The sequence below is a fragment of the Mizuhopecten yessoensis genome, unplaced genomic scaffold (genome assembly GCF_002113885.1).
Source record: "Mizuhopecten yessoensis strain PY_sf001 unplaced genomic scaffold, ASM211388v2 scaffold2891, whole genome shotgun sequence".
Lineage (NCBI taxonomy): Eukaryota > Metazoa > Mollusca > Bivalvia > Pectinida > Pectinidae > Mizuhopecten > Mizuhopecten yessoensis.
This window is the reverse complement of record NW_018404771.1, coordinates 619,288-644,809: the sequence shown is the minus strand read 5'-3', so window position 1 is coordinate 644,809 and position 25,522 is coordinate 619,288. Positions and strand designations below refer to the sequence as shown.

The 25,522-nt window shown below is 35.5% G+C and overlaps 1 protein-coding gene across 1 annotated transcript; it reads left to right on the top strand.

Moving 5' to 3' along the window:
• The first annotated feature begins 2,347 nt into the window (after positions 1 to 2,347).
• On the top strand, positions 2,348 to 25,295 carry LOC110446636 (monocarboxylate transporter 4-like). The gene is made up of 8 exons (XM_021491889.1): positions 2,348 to 2,459; positions 8,976 to 9,119; positions 11,959 to 12,204; positions 12,974 to 13,186; positions 14,475 to 14,645; positions 15,230 to 15,355; positions 16,056 to 16,229; positions 25,012 to 25,295. The coding sequence occupies exons 1-8, from the start codon at positions 2,348 to 2,350 to the stop codon at positions 25,293 to 25,295; spliced, it is 1,470 nt and encodes a 489-aa protein (XP_021347564.1).
• The last annotated feature ends 227 nt before the right edge of the window (positions 25,296 to 25,522 follow it).

Genomic DNA, 25,522 nt, shown 5'->3' with positions numbered 1-25,522 from the left:
TGTCTTACCGTCTAAATGATATTGAAAACCAAGATGGCCTTGTTAATAGGCCGGGTTCGAGGGGAAAAAACTGGGATCCTTACTAAAAACGAAAATAAAGCGCGCTTATTTCAGAACTTTTAGGGTATGTACTAATAACTCAATATCAATTGAGAATGCATTCTCCTGGATATATAATAGCTAAAAACAACTATGAACATTATATCTTATCTCCAGCTTAGGTTAATGAGCCATCGATTCAAATTGTTCCTGTTTAAAAATCAAACAGATAGGTAACATCGTTTGTAAATACACAGGGATATCTAATTTATGCATCCCACCTGAGCGTTTTTGATTGGTATTTTTATTTTTCACGGCGAATGTAACTACTTATAAACAAATATGAGATAGTTTAACCCCTAGAATGTATGGTATGTCGGGCAATAAGTACAGAAGTACGGGTAATGGGATAAGGTAAGGTGGGTAAGTCGCTGTAGCGTGTTTCTGTGAGGGGGATACTGTAACGTAGAGAGTGCGTCTCATTACCTTCCTTTGTATCTGTTACTCAGGTCACGCGGAAGTCTACGTGACCCAGTGCACGTGGCGTCAAAATCTAGAATGAAGGTGAAAACTTAAAGGTCGAACTCATTAAGAAACGAACATCTTCCGCATCCCTTTCGTTTGTTTATCAGTACGTTTTAACACTTTTTTTTCCCATTTAAGACTTACGTTGTTTCAATAATATCAACGCCGACTATTATATCATCGTGTAAATAAAAGATCATAAATCAGGAGGGGCGACATGAAACGCCGTTACCGCGGGATTCGAACTCACCACCTCCGAATTCTAGAGGATGCCCTTATCAGTTGCGATAGTGGTCATCCGGCCCAGCTCTTACACACCTCCTTCCTTTTTGTAAATTTTTGCCGCTATTTGCAAACCAGCTTCAAGTATTGTCTTGATAACCGCTTACTTACTTCTTGAAAACAAGGGTTGGTCACATTCACTATCGTAACAGAAGATGGAACTAAAAGTAAAAGAACCAGATTGGAATTTGAAGTACAGAACTCCAGACTCTAGACGGACCTCTTAAAAGAGCTGAGCTAACTATTTACCGGTAGTAACTCGGCCCCGTTCAGCTATGGAAGAAACAAGAGGAAAAAAGTGAGCTGACGTTCGATTGGCTAATGGAGAACTAAGCAAAGCTGTGAATGAAAGAAGCATACGTAAACTTCACATCTGCCTGAATATGAACTCTAGTAAATTACAGTAAAACGTCGTTATACTGCCAACGTTTGTCAAGATAAATTTAAGCGTTATATTTAACGAAAATAAATTAGGTAAATGCATGAAGGAATCCTTAAGGAAACAAGAAAAAATGAATATTGAAATATGTTGGCGGTAAACGAGGTGGCAGATGTAACAACGGGCATTATATCGAGGTTCGGCTGTATATCAAGACATCGGCTATTGGTGATATGTCTATCAACACTTGCTATTTTACTCTTATTTCTAGGGATTTAGTTTTGGTTAATAAGGTTTGGTCACGAGTCAAAGAAAGAAAGGGATGATTTGCCCTAGTTCTGTACCGTGTCACGACCCTGGTTTCAGTTACAATTGTCCGGTGATGTGGATAGACATTAAAATCAGACTAAATCCTATAATAGTGTCGTATTTTATCATCTCTTTTTCACATAATCATGTGTCGATCATCTGAAATGGAAAAGAGGCGACTAAAGGGGTATTTAAAGTTGTCTAACATAACAATTTATTCTTTATCGAATGAAAACTTTTTTTCGATTTCGCATTTACAAAGAACTGGTATCCAATTTACACTCCTGAATATTTTATCATTCTTACCTATCGTGAAAGAACAATGCTATTTTTATGATTAACTTCATTTTAATTTTTAGGATAAATTACCCCGTGTGTGACCTCTGCTTCTGTGTGATTGGCCGTTTTTATATTCACCCCAAATGTTTGGTATTCATTCTGTTGTTGTTAAAACCAGACAATAAGATCGGACTTCTAACACAGACGACAACTCTGAATTTATTTCACAGAAAAGTATGGACATTTTTTTCTCAAAAGAAAATTAAGTTACGCAACTAGTTATTTCATCACTTATAACGAAATGTAGATCGAAAGTTCGAAAGAAATCTTGGTCGTAATTAAAAACAACTGTTTTCGACAGAGAACAAAAAAAAAAAGGAAAAAGGAAAACGTTTCTGTGATTGGAAGAATTTATTTCCAAACGTCTTCTGTGACCAAGGCAGATTTGGACGCAAAACCAACATGGTATTCCGATTCCAATATCGATGGTTGGTAGTCCTGGCCAGTTTTGGACTACACTATATCTCGCTAGGTATGGTACAGGGCTTCGGAATTATCTACTCGGAACTCATCTACCAGTTTGGTACGAGTAAAGCGGAGACGGGCTGGATTCCCTCTCTAGGATCTGGGCTCTTACTTGGCTTTGGTGAGTAAAGAAGAGAAGGAAGTAAATAAATACATAAACAAACAATTGGGGAGAAAATGAATGGAGTGTGGTCAAATAGAAGCGGAAATATGCTTATGTAAAACAGCTTCTTAACAAATACATTTTGAAAAATTATAAAAGGTTTTGGCTCATCCTGTAATGAATATAGAAAGTTGACATTTGTAACATATTAAATATTCATAAAAAAACAGGATTAGAATATTGAAGTGTTAACAAACCGTAATTAGAATTCAGAATCGATAAACCTGGGACAAAATATGTATTTATTATTGCGTTAATAAACGAGTTAAGCATATATCAAATTTGTTATCATCTTATTTTATGACAATGTAGATATTAAATACAGAATATTAAAGTTCAGTACAAACATAATCTAACCCCTTAAAAGATATTGAGAATATATTTGTTTTGCAATAAGTATATCTCATCAAAAACGTTAGAAACACTTTTTTTCCCCAGGAAAGTACCTTCCTCAAATTTTAATAATAAACCCGTATTTATTTTTATGTTGATACGTAATTAGTTCATACTATAAAAGTCCTTTATTAAATCAATGTCTTCATTTTATCGCTGCAATTGATGTAAATTTTAAAAAAAATGCGGATAAATCACGACGGAAATATTACATATGAATATTGAAGTGTAAACAACAACACGCTGAAATTATGAACTTTCGGATAATCCATATAATACTTGCTATTTCAAAACATTTTAACATTCGCAAAACACATTTGACTATTCGGCGTTTATTTCATTTTGGTTTATTTCATTTTGCAGAGTTATAGTATGTAGATTCTATGTATTAAACAATTGTTGTTGATGTTGTTAAAAATTATGCCCAAATGATATTGAATTAAAACAAAACTTAATTGAGTAAAAAATATTAATGTTAATCCAAATAAGATTTGACCTATATTCGAACATGCGGTATCTACCCACTGTAGATTGTAAACAAAATGTTGATTTTCAGATTGAAGATCATCAACAAATTCATTTTTCCACATGAATGAAAACACTAAATAACAGGATTGTCCATCTGAATGGAAATGTCTTACCGAGAAGTGTAATCGACGGCCGGGTGGGGCGAGAACCTCTGATACCATGAATATGTACTGAGCTATACAAAGTGACTTTTAAAAACATTTAATGACCCAAATAATCATTGATCATTAACATAATAGGTTGTTCTTAGGGCAATTATCACGCAATGTACACCTATATATATATATATATGGGTCAAAGAAGTAATATAGACGGTAAAGTCCCATATAACACTGGATCCTAATGGAGGTATGTCAGTAGGATACGAATTACTTAAAATAGTATATGGGGCAAAGAAGTAATTCCAACAGTGTGGACAAGTTAAGGTTGTCAAATTTTCGGAGCTATATTTTCAATTATAGTGTATCAGTTATATCTCCTTGTAATATGATGGATATGTACATGTAACTGTTCTGTTTCACTGTGTCTTGATAAAGGAGCGGATCGCTCCGAAAATTTGACAAACTAAACTTGTCCACACTGTTGGAATAACTTCTTTGCCCCATATATATATATATGGGGCAAAGAAGTAATATAGACGGTAAAATCCCATATAACACTGGATCCTAATGGAGGTATGTCCGTAGGATACGAATTACTTAAAATATTATACGGGGCAAAGAAGTAATTCCAACAGTGTGGACAAGTTTAGGTTGTCAAATTTTCGGAGAGATCCGCTCCTTTTTCAAGACACAGTGAAACAGAACAGTTACATGTACATATACATCATATTCCGTAGCAAATTGGAGATTTTTTCACATTTACCGGGCCAGATTTCCAAATGCACATGTTCCACGTTTTTGATATCCCTCGTTGACTCACTTTATATGACAGTGCATCTTGCGCAAGAATTGGTCCTCTACATCAGCGTTCCTTGTCCGCGATGCTCTCAGCTTAATTGCTGTCTTCGGCTGTCTTTAGCCGAGGGGACTGTTGGTTTTATATATTATGATGACGGCATCAGTCATAAAATGTTAAAAATGGTATCCAATGAAATATCTGCACCCCTCACACTTCTATTCATCCTGATTCATGGAAACTTGCCCATGTGACACCTATTTTCAAAAAGGGGGAATCTGAATTGGCAAATAACTACAGACCCATTTTTTGACTTAGCTGCATTGGCAAACTTTTCGAACGAATAATTCATAAGCTCATCTATAACTATCTCTTCAGCAACAAACTTCTATATACTTTACAGTCTGGCTTCTTACCAAATCACTCTATAACTCACCAACTCATCGAACTCTATCATAGCATACCTACAGCACTGGAGAATCGTGAATATACTGCTCTTGTTTTTTGTGACTTTTCTAAAGCTTTCGACCGAGTCTGGCACAAAGGTCTATTAATTAAATTAGAAAAATACGGGATAAAATGCAAACTTTTAGATTGGATAAAAAACTACTTAAGTAACAGACGCCAGTCAGTGGTACTAAAAAATGCTATATCTTCTGAAGTATCTATCAAAGCCGGAGTTCCTCAAGGTTCAGTGTTAGAGCCACTTCTTTTTCTTGTATACATCAACGATATTTCAAATACATTACTATCAATGACTAGACTTTTTGCTGACGACACCGCATTAGCACTCTCTTCCAAAAATTTACACGATATAAAACAAGTTATAAACTACGACATGGAACAATTAAACCTTTGGTCAAATAAATTGTTAATGAATTTCAACCCAAATAAAACCGAAATTCTCTTGATTTCCAACACAAATATACCTTCTAATCCACAATTTCTTTTCGACAACACACCTACCCTATGGTTAAAAACCACAAACACCTAGGAGTCATTATTAGTAACAACGGCACATGGAACTCTCACATCGAACATATACTAACGAACACTACAAAGTACATTGCAACTTTAAGGAAATTAAAATACATCCTAAATAGAAAAAACTTGGAAAAAATATACCTTGTTTTTATAAGACCACTATTTGAATATGCCTGCGAAGTATGGGACAATTGTAATATCACATTTTCGAATAAATTAGAGAACATGCAGTATGAAGCAGGTCGAATAATAACTGGATTACCTATTTATACAAAAAAAGAATTTATTTACAGAGAGCTCGGATGGAAATCATTGATAGATAGACGCAGGATTAGAAAATTATCCATGTTTTATAATATTTATCATGATAATGCTCCCTCATTTCTTAAATCTCTTCTACCACCTATTGTGTCAAACTTCTCCAACTATAATCTTAGAAACAGGAATAACTTTCAGAACCCATACTATAGACTGCAAATCACAAAATCATCCTTCATACCAAGTACATCAGACTACTGGAACAATCTATCTATAGAAACAAAGTCATCAGCATCCATTAAACAATTTAAAACTCTTATTCAGCCTCAAGTCACTACCCCTTCTTATATTAAATGTTTTCTTGAATATCCATTTGTCTTTTGTTGCAATAAAATTGATTTAAACTAAACTAAGGTATGTCCGTAGGATACGAATTACTTAAAATAGTATATGGGGCAAAGAAGTAATTCCAACCGTGTGGACAAGTTAAGGTTGTCAAATTTTCGGAGCTATATTTTCAATTATAGTGTATCAGTTATATCTCCTTGTAATATGATGTATATGTACATGTAACTGTTCTGTTTCACTGTGTCTTGAAAAAGGAGCGGATCGCTCCGAAAATTTGACAACCTAAACTTGTCCACACTGTTGGAATTACTTCTTTGCCCCATATAGTTTGTGAGATGGAAGAACGCGAATTTCTAAATTTTTAAGAAAAAAAAGCAATATAAACAAAAAACACGAAAGTGATTTTTTTTTCATTTTTTTTTTTCGACAAAAACAGAAGTATGTAATGGGGCAAGGGATTGGGAATTTGTTTATGAAACACCAATGAGATATTTCGACAAGTTGATGAGTTAACTAGTTACCCGATGACTAACTATACCAGTAAATATAGACATGGTGAGAGCACAAGGAATATTAAGTTTAGTACATATGCCATAAATGCTTCAAAATATAAACTGATGTTGGAAGACAAATAACAAAAGTAACAAATGTTTGCACCACACGCCAAAATATATCGAAACATGTAGGGGAGAATAAGACAGGGTTCCGTGCTTAACCCTTAGTTTAATACAAACGTCAAATACAGAATTATACATGTTAGAGGGAATGAGGCAGGGGTCCGTGCTTAGCTCTTATTATTATAGAAACGTCAAAAACATAATTAAACATGTTAGAGGGAATAAGACAGGGTTCCGTGCTTAACCCTTATTTTAATACAAACGTCAAATACAGAATTACACATGTTAGAGGTGATGAGACAGGGGTTCGTGCTTGGCCCTTATTATAATACAAACGCAAAAAACATTATTGAACATGTCAGAAAGAATGAGACAGGGATCCGTGCTGAGCCTTTATTATAATACAAAAGTGACAGCGAAACGTCAAAAACATAATTAAACATATTAGAGGGAACGAGACAGGGATCCATGCTAAGCTCTTATTATTATAGAAACGTCAAAAACATAACTAAACATGTTAGAGGGAATGAGACAGGGATCCGTACTTAGCCCTTATTTTAATACAAACGCCAAATACTTAATTCAACGTGTTAGAGGGAACGAGACAGGGATCCGTGCTTAGCTCTTATTATTATAGAAACGACAAAAACATAACTAAACATGTTAGAGGTAATGAGACAGGGATCCGTGCTTAGCTCTTATTATTATAGAAACGTCAAAAACATAACTAAACATGTTAGAGGGAATGAGACAGGGATCCGTACTTAGCCCTTATTTATACAAATGCCAAATACTTAATTCAACATGTTAGAGGGAATGAGACAGGGACCCGTGCTTGGCCCCCTTATTATAATACAAAAGTGACAGCGAAACGCCAAATACTTGGTTAATCATGTTTGCGGGAATAAGACAGGGATCGGTTCTTATCCGTTATTATGCTATATGAAAAGTAAACTGGAATGCCTAAGAATCATGATAGCAGCGCATCGTGTCTTTAACAGGAATAGAGTGATATTGGCCTAAAAATATATCTCTATGACGCAACATCAGACGTAACGACATAATGAGAAAAGATGCTTATAGATGATTTATAGAAAACAAAAACTGTACATATATCTTAATGCAGTCAAAATATCACGTAAGCTGAAAATCGCAGTCTCATAAGATTTGAAATTTATTTTCAGGATTATAAAATAAAAACGTAAGCTTTCTTTTATACAATTGTCGACTGTCACCGTGGCTGTTTACGCAGAGAGAAGAGAAGTCACTAGAGAACGGAAGAACAAGAAAAATACCTATGTGGCACTTTGAATGCACAGCTGTTCATATATAAAAGCACTGAAAGTTGTATTTCTTTGTGATGAATGTGACACTAGTGGTAACATATTACATAAAGAAATAGACAAATTTATATTTCAAACGTTATATATATAAAAAAAAAAGTAATATTTTGATGAACTTTTCAATTATATATAATTATTCATAAATTAAGGGGGAAATCCCCACATTATCTTATTTGAAATATGTAAAATTATCACTTATTTTTAAATATACCGAATACTATTATACCACCATCAATCATTTTCTTTATTAATGAGATATAATACCAAACAATATATATACCATATTTTCAATACACAAGAATCTCGTCGGAATTTAAACCGATATGAAACAACAGTCACCAGAATCTCCTACAAATTAATAATAATGGTCTACAAAATATTCGTAAATAGGAGTATCCATCGCGAAGTAGTCTTGGTTAGCCTAGTGAAAAGATTTATAATTACATGGACCATAAGTACATAACCATTAAACTCATCTTACCATACGTAATGGCAGAAACCTTACTCTATCCTGTTTTAGGTTAATAAAGACTTATGTAGGTCAGTGAAGACATCAGGCGTTTGCGGATGAGTTCAGTTTGTCTTCATTTCATTGTCACCACCTTCGCTAATACATTTGATTCACTTAGTTCCCATTCTGTCTGTTCTTGATGGTCAGATATATCCATTAAATATCAGTTGTTATCGTAAAATCATGCCCCGATAATTACTGGTATGCCCAGTTATAAATCATTGCACATGTATAAAACACTTTAAACATGTATTTTATGTTTTAAATGAATGCTTTTATGATAAAAAAAAATGTCATGTAGTGTTTGTAATTTTCTCTTTAATTTAAGCATTTGGAAAAAAAGTATTTTGTTGTATAATTTAAACATCATGCCTCTCTGGGCTCTTGAACAACCCTTTTTCTTTTTTCTCCCTTTTTATAATAAAAAAACCTTAAACCGACGATGTCTTGAGCTACTGCTTTGTTTTTTCTCTGTTTGCTTTTTTCTACCTACTTTTCTTCCTTATATCTCATTTTTAATTCACTTATTTCCATGACGTATGCCATTTACATTTAAATACTTATCTGATTCTTCGTTGTTTCATTTGATCCACAGGTCCGGTGTCCAGTATCCTGGTCAAGCTGATTGGTTGTCGCGGGGTTGCGGTCATGGGGGCATTGTCCATTTCAATAGGAATGTCCGCCAGCATGTTTGTCAATGACGTACACGAACTCTACCTGACGTATGGAATTATAGCAGGTTCGCATGATATCTATATATTACAATCATTTAGTGTTAAACGTGTATGATATTTTATCGTAACACATAATTATAGTCGTTTCAAAAACAGATATCATCATAATGATTATTTCATTATTGTCTTATTGAATAAATCAACAGTCACATAAAGCAAGCCATACACTAACTCATGCATCGTGTAAGCGCGTTTTGTCTGCGTTTTGCCTGCAAAGAATATGTTAACAATTCATAGCGTGAGTTAAAGTCCAAAGTTCATTATATGTTATTTTTTAATTTGGAATTACCCACCTCCTGTACGATCGTGGAACTTGTTATGTTGGCTCTGGAATCTTAAGATTTACAAAATGTAATACCACAGAGAATATTATGTGGTAAAAATCTTTAAACAATGTTTTTTTCCTGTACATTTGAACAAGAGACATTATGATGGGTGCCATACATATGGTGAAAAATACTTATTCTTCCGGGTCACATTTTGTGTTTTCTAAATAAAAAACGAAAATTGACAACAAAATCAACTAGAGCAATGACACTGTTTGTAATGTATTGAAGAGAATTTGAGGAGATTTTGGTCTGTCAACAAAACAATTCGGTTTTTATATCATTTGTCGATCTACGATTCCATATTCATGAACAAATGATCAAAATTTTGCTTGCCAAAGGAAACAGACGTTTACGAAAACTCGCAAAATAGTTTTCAATTCCTGTTTGTGTTCAAATCAAACTTAGTCTTTATTATTCCTACCAAACTAATTAATCTTATACCGAAATGATCACAATACTTTGAGTTTGAAAAAATGTATTAGATCGAAATTTTAATTTTATCTTTGATTTTTTTCAAATTTATTTTCACTGAAATTATATGTTTGTATAACAATTGTTTATGAACATCAAAACAAAAGTTTCCGTTTTTTAATCATTATGGAGCCACAAACAAGCTTGTAATAAACCCAATCAATTAAACTTGTTGTTTTTTTATACACTAGTGTATCACTTTAAGGGGCACGTGGTTGTGTAAAAATAATAATTAAAACTCCTGGATGTAAACACGAACTGTATATCGGGTTTGTGTGACGGCGTGTCATGTGCTAGTACTAGAAGTGTCAAGATGACCACAATCCGTGATACAAACATGAAACCTACAGTAGGGGTTCATTACCTCTGCGTGACACCATGCATGATTGTATAGACCCTACACATTCCATTTCAATATTACTTACTAGCATAAATAAAGAGAGGGCATACCATTTATACACGCCAAATTAAACAAACGTAGTATCTGATGTTAATTATTTTCAACTATGACATACCTGTTCGGTTGAGCTTCCTTTCAAGAAATAGTAAAACCGCACTTAGGTCAGGGTATATAGGCATTTCATTGTAGTAGAACAGAAAATACTGTCCTCTGTGTGGTAATTGCATTACAACATTAACATTTCAAACGGAAAAATAACCTGTCACAACAATATACATAGGTAGCAGTGTACAGTGGCGTACGGTGGCCATGTGTGATATTTTTGTACAATGAATAACCCATGTAATATTACATGTATCAAAGTTTTAAAATAAAGCAGCACTAAAATTGGAATATACATGATCAAGTGGACTATGTGGGCTTCACATTTAAAACAAATTGAATTTGGTTTGAGACTACATGTTGGCCCTTTACAAATCTGTGTCTACACAACATAGGCTAGCTTTTCATGTAGTCTATTTTTGTACTCAGCACAAGTGTAAGTATTGTGAATTATTCAGTTGAACGACCTATGTTAAAACGTGAGTAATTCTGTTACCGAGTTAGTGATATTCAATTTAAGACAGGTTTAAAAAAAAACTATTTGCGTGGGTCAAAGTTTGGGTTAACAAACATGTTTTGGGGTTTTTTTGGCGTTTTTTTAATTTTGGTAATCATGGTTTTCACAAGTGCCAAATCTGGGGAAATCACTATTTGAAAAAAATATTCTTAGTACTGTATAAAGTAGTTTATAAATACATATATATATATGTAGATGTGATGTGCAGGATAAATCCGCTATCCATGTTTATCTGAGACATGCCCTTCATTTTTAGGATCAGGCCATTTCTACTGTACTCTGCTACCATAACCTTCTACATTACAGCTTTTTCGTTCATATCAAATATAACGTTTTAACCTTTGCTGGAATATGTGTCGGTAAGTTACAAGTATCACACTCAGTGAATACAATGATCAAGTAAGTATGTGATATTTCATTAGTGCGGGTGTACTCTAGTTATGTATTAGTAACATCATGGCATGTGTAGAGATTCACCTGTGAACGAATCAGACATTTTGCTAGGATCAAAACAGGGTATTCTAAGTAGTCACTTTTGTGAGTTTAACAGACCAACATAGACATTTGACTGGATGTTGACTGCATCGCAGGGTTGACTGACGAGATCTACAGGCTGACGAAGATTAGGGGTAGGTTTGTGATCGCCATCTTCGTCTCATTGAAAAATGTTCTTCCGGGTTGTGGAGAAATGAAGGCAGATGTTGCATATTAGGTGCATCGGTGTTCCTTCTTGCATCTTAATCAATACCCAAGTTCTTGCTTTTGAGGACCTTACATTGATTAAATTTGGCCAAGATGTGCATGGCAAGTGTTGTCTATGGGGCAAAGGACGCTACCTTCCGGAACAACTGGTCATATGGTCTTGTTCTTTTCATTGATCGCCGTGTAAATCAATCTTTTGCTTATACTTTTGGTTTATAATTGCGTGATGACTATTACGTATATTGTATTCTCTCGTCATGTACTACCCAACATATTCGAACTTGTATGGTAAGTTTTATATTTATAAACTTTGTACTCCGTAGGTATCGGAAACGGTATGGTATTCCATTCGGCGGTGGTGGCTGTCAATTCTCATTTTGAAAAATCACGACTGGCCCTGACGATTCTAACCATAGGGTCCCCCGCCTCCCTCCTCACCACACCCTTCCTCACTACGATCTGGATTGACACTTACGGTTGGAGAGGCACGTTTCTCCTCCTGGCCGGTATCAGTCTCCAGGGAGTCGTATGTGGCGCCCTCTTTCGGCCGCTGGAAAACAAGTCACCAGGTAATAACGATGTTTGTACATTCAATACACTAGCGATCGCTGTTAAATCGAATTAGCATCTTACTCAGGGAAAAAAATACTATTTTCCTTTTTACGCTGCTCATGCATGATGTCATCGTTCATTTTGAGGTCAAAACTGGTGTGCTTATTTATTGTGATATCTCAAAATTTACAGGGGTGAGGTAAGGTTGTTCTGTATACTGGGACATTTTTCGGCAAGTCAAAATTTCGTCCTTAACTGGTAAATGCCTTTAACAATTGATCACTATGCTTGTTATGCTATTTACTCATGTTCGCTCTAATGATAAACTCGCTTTAACTACGAAGGGTGAAAAATCGAACGTTATATTGCATACCGTAAAATATCGTTATCATGTTATATTCTTTACATCATATACATACGTGGAGGCACGGTTGTCTAGTGGTAGGAAGCCGGGCTCGTGACCGAAGGGTTGCGGGTTCGAGTCACGGCACGGCACTGTGTTGTATCTTTGAGCAAGATACTTTACTCCGCTTGTTCCAGTCTACTCAGCTGTAAATGAGTACGTGGTTGGGCAGCGCTAGAATTGGTGAATGCTAGCTGTTAGCGCCGAAATGGCAGCTTCGGCTGTATGCTGCCCAGGGAGTTGAGAAAGATATTGGCTGGTTGCAAAGGCCCTATAACCATGGATATTAATTTGTGAACCGCTTTGAGACGACCTACGAACTAGTATGGTACAACAACGTAAATCCTACTTTGGTTAAAGTTCATTTCAATTTTTCCTCACAGCCGAGAGCGATGAGACACCGGTTAAACTAGCATCCATCAAAGTGGAGTTGAAAGCCATTTTCAGTATCTCGGACTTTGTCCTGTTCTGCCTGTACTCGTCATTCGGAACTCTAGGATATATGGTTCCCTACGTTCTAGTTCCAGCCATGGCGGCGGAGAAAGGCGTTTCCTCTCTCGATGTCCCGTTTATCACCACTGCAGCAGGGTTGCTGGGTAGGTATATCTTGTACATATGTATGTCTACTCTCCGATGTGTTGTAAACATAAGGAAATAAAGAATCTGAATCTGAATCTGTAGGTACCAAGTACTGAGTAGGTTTGGCAAACCACGTATGGTGCAAACAAAAATTTACCCTTCCGGAGTAACTGAATTCGCCTCCGATTTTAGCGGTCTAAATGTCTTTCCTGCTGTTTTAATGAGCAGCAACTAATCCAATGTTGCATTAGACAAATACACTATTGACATATTAAGGATCCTTGCCCCACTGCACAGTGGTTTTTCCAATATACAGTAACATCCCCTAAACTTCATCCTGGTCTAAACACTTTGAATTTATACACTCGGAACAATGTTGTTGATTTATATTTTGTTTATTTCATATCTATTATTTCTCATAAATGTCCATCCACTAAAACGAAGGTAAATCGTGTGCTTAACGTCCTATCGACAGCTAAGGACATTTAAGGACGTGTTTCCATGTGTATTGTTTATGCGTGAATGCGTGTGTTGGTGCTGGTGGCATGTATAGTGGTGTACCTGCCTCCTTGTGAAAGCATGGATATGATGCCATGTTTATAGAGCTACCTCACTAAAATACCATGCCGAAGGCACCAAGCTTAATATTCCGCCCGGTCACATTATACTGACAAAGGGTGTACCAGTTGTTGCCATAACCCTAAACGCTAAATGTTAATCAGGGAATAACATCTACCATTTTTAAGGACTTTAGTATATCCCGGCCTTGGAACAGAACACATTGCCTTCCTCATCTAGGCGAATGTTCAACAGTAAAGCCAACAGCGAGGCATTGTCAAGCAAAGCAATATGAAACAAAAACAGTTGGAAGTAGAGAGAAAAAACAAATATCGCAAATACTGTAATGAGTGCAGCAAATTCATTTTGGGTTTTTTTGCGTCCCAAAGTAGATGGCACAAACGCAAATCCCCGATTCTTCATGGGGTTCCCACATTAGTTGCTTCTTATGATAATGCAGTGTGTTACAGCAGGTGCATTCTTTCCCCCGACCTGCATGTGTGACAATGGGTCATTATGTCTCACGTTATATTTAGGAATGTATGTAGGTTAATGTAGATATGAAATACAATCAACATGGCTCTAGCAACGGTTGATACTAAATATCTTGATACCGTGATGACAACTGTAACATTTCCGTTAGGTAAATCTTTGCTATATCCTGTACACTTGCATTTTCTGATTATTTTTCTTTTCTTCTTTCCGTCATGTGATGTATTAAGAACATCAACTATGCTTTCTGACCAGGTATCATTGCCCGACTCGTAGCGGGAGTTATTGTTGCCAAAGGCCTCGTCAACACTCTACTACTGCATGGAACAGCCCTTCTGATTGGTGCAATTGCTACTGCCGCCTGCGCCTACTTTTCGAGTTATCAGATGTTCCTGATATACGGCGGGATACTTGGCATGTTCACAGGTACCCGTAGCACATATGCACTGTTTTTATTTTTACAATAGCAAGATAATTACATATGATAAAAGAAATGAAAACATCAATTACACTTTCCCTTTAAATATAAACTTGATTTATTTATTTGACAATGAGTAGTGAAAGGCGAGTGCGTTACCAACTGCGCCATCTGACCACCCAAAATTTCCCCTTTGACATAATGTGATATGATATATAATACAAAGTCATAACGACCAATCGATGTAATAAGTTCATGCAGGGTCACGTGGTAGTCTGAACAACCCACAACCCAGTTATATCATACAGCGTGATATGGTAGAAGTTTGGTAAATGGTCTATGTGCCAATAGAGAAATGTAAAGTTGTATCATTTGGAGGTCTTTTGTCCCAACAACAGACTCGTATCCCATTTGTATTCCCTGAGCAGAGACAGGCTGTTGAAGAACTTGGCAATGGTAGAATTATTCACCCCGTAGGGAAAGACAAATATAGTATGGCATACGTTTTGGGGTAAATCCAATTTGTTACATGTCATTCTAATATTGAATGCTTTGTAATGTGTTTTTTTTAAAGTTCGGTGTTGACTTACAGGGATATTTGGAGCTCTTCTCTCTGTCATCACAGTGGATATCGTAGGGAAGTCCAATCTCAACATGGCGTTTGGCACGCTGTCTTTCTTCCACGGAATCACATTTACACTGGGAACACCCATAGCAGGTACAGTCGAACGTCGGTATTATGAGTGTGAATACAAAATTAGATCGGGGTATAATATCGCCTGATACATTGATCGTATTTTACTTGCTCTTTTTCACGATTATAGAGATTTCTTGATTAGTAAATCTGCTTCTTTTCCACAATGATTTGACGTCAGATCCGTTATTGTTGTATATAGACACCCGTCAACCCGTAGTCTATAATGATAATATTTTCTAAAAGCTGAAAATGATTCTGAGAGAAATTATAGACAATAATTTTAATATTTCAATGTTAAAGATGCCATCAAAGGTTGAACGAGACAAACAATTTCTAAATCTATCCGTCCCGAAGTACGTTCTATTCTTCATAATCAACATGCTGGTTATAAAAATAAGTCACAACAGTCGATTATAAAGGGTTAACTGTGAAAGGCATATTACAAGGGAGACAGAAAGACTGGTCCTCCCGTTTAAAATGTAATGATTGTGTAAGGAACGTATGGTCAAGACGGATGCGTGCGAAAACCACCTTCTTTGTTATTGTTTCTCAATAGCCAAGATACCGTTCTGTAATGACCTCTTTGACAAAGTGTAATATATTATCCGTAAATGTATTCCATGTTAGTTGCTATTTTAGAGAGTTTTCTTTCCTATAATCACAATTCATACTTCAGATCATCAAAGTTGCACTTCAACTTTCACTGTTTTTTGTGACGTAGGTTGGATAGCAGATGTGAGCGAAGGTTACGGGAATGGTTTGTATTTCGCCAGCGCTGTGTTTGCTATCGGAAGTGTAATTTCTTTCTGCATCTACATCCGACGAAGACGCAATGCTCGATCTCTGAAGAGTTTGATCAACCAAATATCCATTCAGAAGGGTTTAAACCTTAAAGGTAACAAGACGCGCCCATTTGTGTCATCCATTGTGATAAATCTGAGACAGGGGATGGTTAGACGTCTTTCTATAATCAGCGGAAGTAGTGGTGGCAGCCTCCCACAATGACGTCATTCTGCTGCAGGCAATAATAGAATATGTGGTAATGCATGCTTTAGACACTACTAAACTGGTAAATGTGACATACTATTATACTACCGAATAAATGTCAGTGGTCTTTCCATTCCTCCTGTGTCCCAATTGTACGAGAACTGAGTATTTAAATCAGTATGTGTATGAGTAAGTTTGGAATTTCCATGTTAAATATTTATAGATATTATTTGAAGTGGAGTTTTTGTAATATGAATTGATTAGTTTGATTATTGAATTGATAATATATATTGGTAGCTACATATAGTTTTGATATTAATAATACAATATCAATTCCAGGCTACGAAAATGTTGATGGTTTTGATGGGTAGTAAAGAAGTACCAAAAGTAGATATATTCATTGTTTTTATATTGACAATATGAGTTTACCTTAAGTTAATTATAAATCGCAGGCGTATGTTAACGTGGTATTCGTTATCATATTGATCTAAACAATGTTTACTCAAATACGTAGGTCAGGTAATCCATTTTCGTTAAATAACGAAGACAGGGTTTTCAATCAGAAAAAGCTTAATCTACCGACGCCGAAGAAATGTTAGGATCGTCTTCATGACCAGACAACATACAAAGGGATTCCAGTGTCCACGATTAGTAAACACACTGTTGGTGATCTACATATCTTCCTTGATTTGATAGGAGATATCACGAGGGCATAAGCCTGGGATATTGAGAAGCGGTATTCGTGCAAGACTGTTGAAAAAAGCATATGTTAGACGTATTATCAAAGACAAAATAATTTGAAAAAAAGAAAAATTGATGATATACATATTCTAAAAGTACGATTTATTTTTGGAAAATACGGTTTGCGGAAAAAATACATTTATATTTCATTTTGCATTCGGTTTTTTTGTTCACAATAACCTCAGGTAATCCAGTTCATTTTTGCCCATAAGATATTGAATTCTTTGAATTTGTTAAAACACAGCTGTGATGTCATCCTTTGTTAGTTGCGTACTATATCCAACAGAATCCTTAGGCATTACCTGTAGCCGTCCAATAAGTTAAGTATATCCGGTATTTATATTTCCATAGTCAGATTTCCCATGCACTATATTTTTTCCTTGAAAGAAGGTTTGAATCACGGAACACTCTTTTTATATGAAACATCTATATAGATACATACACATCCAAACACTTTACTGAGAGACATATTTCCAGCATTAAATGTAATTTCCTTTGAATTCGTAATTGTCGCAATAACACTTTGGAGTTAAGGGCATTTTTTTCTTCTTTCATATTATCCCTTGAGATGGTCGTGTATAATCCCAGATAAATAGCTGTGATATATCTTTGATGAAAATATTTTGAAGGTGGTGTTGAATTTTCTCACGTTAATTGTGTGGTTTAATACCTTCATTTCATTTTTTCACAGATATAATCCCAGGAATATACTGTATACTGTACTTTTTTCAATAAATAAATCACATTATTTGAATTTAATCCATTTCAATACTGAATGCTGATGCTCAAAATGTACTGCACAGGGACTGTGTTGGGAACGCACCTTCACTGTTGGACGACATTATTCAAATGAGACTAAATTCTACTCGGCCATATTTCACACATCTGTAATGCATGCATTTTTACAAAAACATGCAAAGTATGCTGAAAGACATAAGGTTGATTGCACATACTGAACAGATATTGAAACTGTTCAATATTAACACAAAGAGGGGGGGGGGGGGGTTAAGTATGATATAAGCCTCAAACTGTCTATTATGTAAAATATTGGACATGATAGACAGTTTTCGGCTTAAATCCTTTACAAGGAACTAATATTTTAACACTGTAACAGATACCAAAAGTGATGTCTGTCACAGTGTGAAATATATTACGTATATAATTTTTCGTCGTTTTGCTTAAAAAGTGTTGTACATAAAATTCACTCGAATTGCAGAATATCCTGATATTTTTCACTCGTACTTGGCACTTGTGAAAAGTATCGTTTTGTTTTTGTTTTTTTGTCATCTTTGCAAAAGAAATATTGAATTCAACGGGATACCATTAAATTTCCATTACTTACACTGTAACTAACCTTCGTAGACAGGCGGTAGATCGTAGCCACGTGTGTCCGTTTACAACTAATTAAGTCGCCAAATCAGTACTTACAAGAACATGATTGCGAGATCCTATAAACTTGTGTAATATATTGGCAACTAATTTTTGCCTGCATCAGATGAGTGGAATTCCTTACGATATATTTAGCCACCTTTCACCAACTTGTCCGAAGTTCGATTTTCCAGAAAGATCAAGTAATAAATTATTTCCTTATTGTAAAATAAATTAAGTTCAATGAACAGATCTTAAATAAAATAAAAATGTATATATGAATTTGTAATTTGACGAGTAGGCTATCTGCCAGTTATTACGTGATTTACTAGATAAATTAGCCATCAATCAGTTTGAGATTTTAAGTTCAGTTAAGGCCAGTTCTGTTCAGATAATTAGTAAACACACCAGTGAGTTTGCATGGTTATCTCCTTTAATTAAGAAAAGGTTCTCTTTTGATTACTCGTTAAATGCCTATTACTGATCTACTGGCGAGTAAAGGTCTAGCTCCTAGAACCATTTCTGTTTGAATTCCTTTTATTATTATCAAACATTTCTTTTTCATTATGAAATGGAACCGTAATAAAAATATAACTCAACATTCAAAAATATGTTAAGCTGTTGTTTCGATCATATTAACAATCTTTTACGCAAACGTAAAGACGTTTTTCATGATTATTATTTATTTAGTTCAATTAATAAAAGATAAAACTACCATGTTTGATATGTTTTCTTCTGTTTCTTTAATCTTAATATCTATCGAAATAAAATTACAAAGTCTAACAGAGAATCTTCGATCTACCTACGCTGAAGAAATGTTAAATTATCAAGCAAATCTTTTCTTTCAAAAAAACTCACTCTACCAACGCTGAAGAAATGTCAAATTAAAATCTAGGAATTATTTTCAAAGAAACCTCAATTTATCTGCACCAAAGAAATGTTAAATTACGATGACAGGGTTTCCAATCAGAAAAAACTTAATCTACCTACGCCGAAGAAATGTTAGGATCGTCTTCATGACCAGACACCCTACAAAGGTATTCCAGTGTCCACGATTAGTAAACACACCATTGTTGTCTACATATCTTCCTTGATTGGATAGGAGACATCACGAGGGCATAAGCCTGGGATCTTGAGAAGCGGTATTCGTGCAAAACTGATGAAATGTTAGGCGCATTATCAAAGACAAAATAAGTTGAAAAAAGAAAAGTTGATGATATACATATACTAAAAGTGCTCATGTAAAACGAACAATTTTCGGAAAGGACGGTTTGGGGAAAAATACATTTATATTTCATTTTGCATTCGTTTTTTTTGTTCACAATAACCTCAAATATATTTTTATTTTGGAATTTCATAACGATTTTAATGGTTCCGCATGGCCATATCCATTTGATTTGAGAGCATTATGCTTCCTCATAGCTAGTATATAGAAAGTAAGCTCCGCTTCACCTAGATATGTAAAAGGAACTTAAGATGATATGTCATTTCGTAGCATTTAGTTGGGTTGCAAAAGAGATTTTGATGTTATAATGCCGGTGATTTCGTGTTTTTATTTCAGCAATTAGTTATCATTGACTGATTTAATGTGAATACATATCATCGTTTGTGATTTTTTGCACCTTAAGTGTGCTCCATAATATTCCCTATTAAACATTCGGTGACCTACAAACATATACTGGAGTAGACAGGAGACAGCATGACAGGTGTTACATGTGGTTCAGACAACGCTAACCTGGTCCCACCTTCAACTCTTGTTTTAACATGGCCGCTTTTTTTTTTTTTTTCTTTTTTGGTGTCTCCTCAGTTTTGTCTAGTTCGAGTTCCAATTCTATCGACATTCTATGATAAGACACCAATATCGGATGTCGCACTATAACAATATTTAATTTGTATCAGCGATTCTAATTATAAAACGACTCATATCCACTCTCACCGTAGTGTATCTTTCGACTTTTTGAACACGACGTAGATCTAGCCTATGGCCAAATAAATGAAATTGTAAGGAAAGCTTAAACTGAGGAGGATGGGTCAACAACTAGTATAATCCATTTAGTTTCATATTTACATCAAATTATCATGCAATTACCATCTCCAAACGGTGAACTGCAGGTTTAAACTTGCTCCTATCGAAGCCATAGCAAAACGATTCACAGATATGCTAAAATACCTACCTCAAAGACTTTGATATCAATCAATATATTCGAAGATGATACTTCCTGGCGGGGAGAAGTCGTCCAGGGGGCAGCAGTGTACAAGCAAACTGCATCGAGGAAACAACAGCAAAGAGAACAACGCTTAACATATGTACCCGACGAATCACCAGTTGGCAGTTGTCCACACCCCATGAGCTGATGACATGCTAAAGGCCCAGTTCCACTGCACTTGCGTACGAATTGCGCATAAAATTTTCTTTGTGCGTGATTCGTCAGTGATGTGCGTAAATCACACGTGTTTCACACGTGGAGCATCAGTTTTTGTAAGTGATTGTACGCGGAGACGGGTTTGTGCGCGATCGCCGGTTTTGAACGGTTCAAAAAAAATTCCACGCACAACGTGCGCGATTATACGCAGTTTATGCGCAGTTTGTACGTAGTTTGGACGTGGAAGGTGCGTGATATGTGCGTGTTCTGTCAGTGTTCCGTCAGTGCTTGTGCGTCAGGAACTGGCTCCCAGCACGCACATCACTGACGAATCACTTACAGAACACGCACATATCCCTTACAAAACACGCACAATCCACGTATGTTCCACTTACAATCACTTCCCAAAATTATTAATTTTATCGGGTTTGGGCTTGTGCGCTGTTGTGCGTGGAATGTTCGTTCTTTGTCAGTGATTGTAAGTGATACATGCGCAGTTTATACGCGATTCATCGGTGATTCTGACCACGCACAACCCCAGAAAATGACTAATTTCTCCACGAACAATCACGCACAAACCAATTTTATGCGAGATTTATGCGTGATTTATGCGTCATTGGCAATGGGACTGGGCCTTAACACTGTACCCGAACTTTCCGGGCGTGGATAGGCTTGCTCAATCTTCCCAAAGGAAAGAAGAACTAACGATGATCAATTGAAATAATTGAAATCAATATGTAAAATATTGCTTTAACCTTTTGAGACATCTTCTGGATGTGTCTCATAAATTGATCTGACCGTATTACGAATTGAATCTTCAGAACCTCTGGATATTGACAAAGTATTTTTTTAAACGCTCTGCTTTGTCAAACTGATGCTTAATAAATGGTTTTGAATTACTATTTTCAAAGCGTAGCTGTCCTACGTAGTCGATGATGCCTGATAAGACATTTTGTTTCATGTTAGTTGTGGAAGACTATAGGCGCTGACATACAGAGTCATTTCTCAGATGACAATCAATTGGGGATTCATATTATGAAGAATGGAATAATGACGTCATGTTACTGTGTCATCAAATACACGGACATAATGAGATCTGTAAATGTAAGGGATGGAATAAGGACGTCACGATACTGTACCATAGCGTCAAAGGAACAGACACCGTGTGAATGAAAACTGCAATGGAAAAAAGTGCTTGCATCAAGGATGGAATAACGACGTCATGTTACCATAGCGACAAAGGAATGCATATGTGAGGGTTTGAATAATGACGTCACCTTACCATAGCGTCAAAGGAACAGACATAATGGGATTTGTAAAAGATGTATATGTAAGCGATGGAATATTGACATCATGTTACCATAGAATAAAAAAAAGACATGGATAACATTCTGAGTTTTCATCAGGCACAAACAACCAAGAAAGTCTACTTATCTGATATAAACTTTGTTGTCTATGCATAACTTAAATTTACAAACCCAAGTGTTTGACTAATGCAAGGTAGTAAATTAATTTAATTGACAAGCATAACACCCGTATGAATTTTAATCAACATTTTATTATTTAACAACATTTGTTTGATCTTTCTCAGACGAACGAAACACAATTTGACACATCTTTAAACCAGGCAGTAAATCAACATCCTCAGACGAACGAAACACAATTTATACATCTTTCAATCCAACAATAAACATCAAACAAATCCTCACCTCTTACTCCAAATAATATGTTTTTGGCTTCAGTGTTAATTGCCTCCAAATATGTTCTCCAAAAGTTCTATCATACACAATCAATCACTACTCGGGAGTTGTCGTTCCTTACACTACCTTACACTCGTGACAATCGGGAACCGTAGGCACTTTCCGTAAACGATTACGGAAAGTGCCGACGGTTCCCGATTGACACTCGTGAGTGTAAGATACACAAGGTCCGAAAATCGATTGTCCATGATTCAATAGTGGTTATTATGTTTTTTTGAAGTCTGAATATTATCTGATTACCAATATAAAGGCGACAGAGATCTTAAATATTGAAGAGAAATATGTTCATCTAAAATTTAGAAATTTTAGTGGCTTTAGAAACATTTATGACACTAAAAAGGTAACGAATCCTAGAAACCCTTCTTTAATTATAATGCCAGTCAAAATTGTCAGAAAAATTAAGAAAGTGTAGGTTACCATAGAAACATAATTTTATAGGAAATATCAATTATGAAATAAAATCGATCAAAATATCAGTTACAGCTGAAACCCTTCAAATATAAGGACCACAATGAACCAAGGAAATGCACAGACAAGAATACAAATTTAACATCAGAATCCGTTTTTTAAGAACAGAAAATATATGTAACTGTGTAAACATGTGACGCACGTAAACAATTATCTACAAATGTGATACTGAACAAAACAAATTTGACTAGATCAGTATTTATGAATACAACAGTAGACCACAACCTTGTGCAGTGCTAGCCAAGGTTTAGAAGCCTGTTAATTAGCTTACAACAAATTTACTTAAATCCTCTTGTTTCAACTTCAAAACTTGACAAATAACTAGGTATTTAAAATAACCACCTCAAAAATAGACAAATAAGCAATATTCATTATTTATTTTTAAAAAATCAAAAAATTGCTTATAAGCAATATTTGTTATACATTATTTATTTTTAATTTGAGGGGAAAAAACATTTTTAAATAGACTTTCCAAGCAAGCATAATTTTGAATTACTGGCTCCAATTTTTTTTTCTTTTTTTTTTTTCCAACTTAATGTCGATAACCTTCAGGCAATTTTACATTTCCAAAGGAGTGATATTCTTTTTGAATCCGAAACACCAACTGGTTTTTTTCTCTCTCCAAATTTCGAGTCAATTTGATGTAGTAAGTATGATTGTTTTACGTTCAGGTGTCATCAACTAATTAGCACTGAACAACAATGAACACCCTTACTTGTACATAACAGAAAACAAAGGCGAAACATGGCTGAATTAAAGACATTTAGCACCATATTGAATTATAAACAGTTCTGCATTTCAACACTCCTACAGATACACTGAACTACAAATCTAATGTCTTGGTCTGTTTCAATATGAGCGGAAGTATGAGTATTGATGCGTTTATTTTCTGAAAGTTACCATTTTGAATCCAGACACTTGTACATTTTGTTTTCATTTCTATTAATTATGAAAATATCCCTGATAAAAATTTGTCTTTATTTTTTTCTCTCTATAGAGTCCTACATGTACCACACCATATGAAATATATTTTAAATTTTTGATTTGAAATCTATTTATATCTGTTTGCAGAAGAATTAATTAAACAGCAAAATAATTTGTGTCCACAATGTCCAAACCATTGCGTATATATATTAATTTTTGATTTCATAAAACAATAAATCAAACAACTTAGGAATTTGTATCCTCATTGTAAAGAAGGCTTAAATACTTTGACAGGGATTATCGAACCAGGGTCAGTGACGTAATTATCAAGGTTTAGCATTAAATGATACATCTGAACCTAATTTGTCATGAAGGGTATACAAATTTCAATTTAAAGATATGAATTTTGTTGTTGTAGTTACCGAATGAAAACAAAAAAAACACAGTGTTCCAGGATTCAAAAGTATCACCTCAATATATCAAAAGATGAAAATTAAAAGATATTTGGGATGAAGAAATAAATCAATTTGGAAATATGACTTCATTTCTTATTCTGGTAATGCAGACTGATGCAACTATTTGTTTTTCAGATTTACAAAACAGGTACATAATTGGACATTAAACACGAATACTTTGTTAAATGATAGTCATCGTCTACACACTACTTCATGTATGCATCATTAATAACAGAAAAAAAAACATGCAAAAGAAATCTGTGATCATCATACACAGTATAACAAAGATTATTACAGAATTTGCTTAAACCAGTTCAACATGCAAGATATGTACATTTATTATAGCAATATGACAGCTCCTTAAATCTAGTGTCATTTTGTCAATAACAGAGAAGTCACTATATATATCCTGCCACTTTCGTTCCCAGCAAAAGTGGCTCAACAGTGAAACAGCTAAATTAATGGGATAATTATGCATTAAAAAGGTCTATTTGTCCAAAATGCCCGGCTTAACAGTGGCACACCAGATTAATGGTGGCCACACAGTGACACAACCAGATAAATGGTGGCTGGACAGTGTCACAACTAAATAATTAATGATGGCTGGACAGTGGCACACCAGATTATTGGTGGCTGGACAGTGGCACACCAGATTATCGGTAGCCGGAAAGTGGCACACCAGATTAATGGTGGCTGGACAGTGGCACACCAGATTAATGGTGACTGGACAGTGGCACACCAGATTAATGGTGGCTGGACAGGGGCACACCAGATTAATGGTCCCTGGACAGTGGCACACCAGATTAATGGTCGCTGGACAGTGGCACACCAGATTAATGGTCGCTGGCCAGTGGCACAACAGATTAATGGTCTGGACAGTGGCACACCAGATTAATGGTCTTGCTGGACAGTGGCACACCAGATTAATGGTGGCTGGACAGTGGCCCACCAGATTAATGGTGGCTGGACAGTGGCACACCAGATTAATGGTGACTGGACAGTGGCACACCAGATTAATGGTCTCTGGACAGTGGCATACCAGATTAATGGTGGCTGGACAGTGGCATACCAGATTAATGGTCTCTGGACAGTGGCATACCAGATTAATGGTCGCTGGACAAT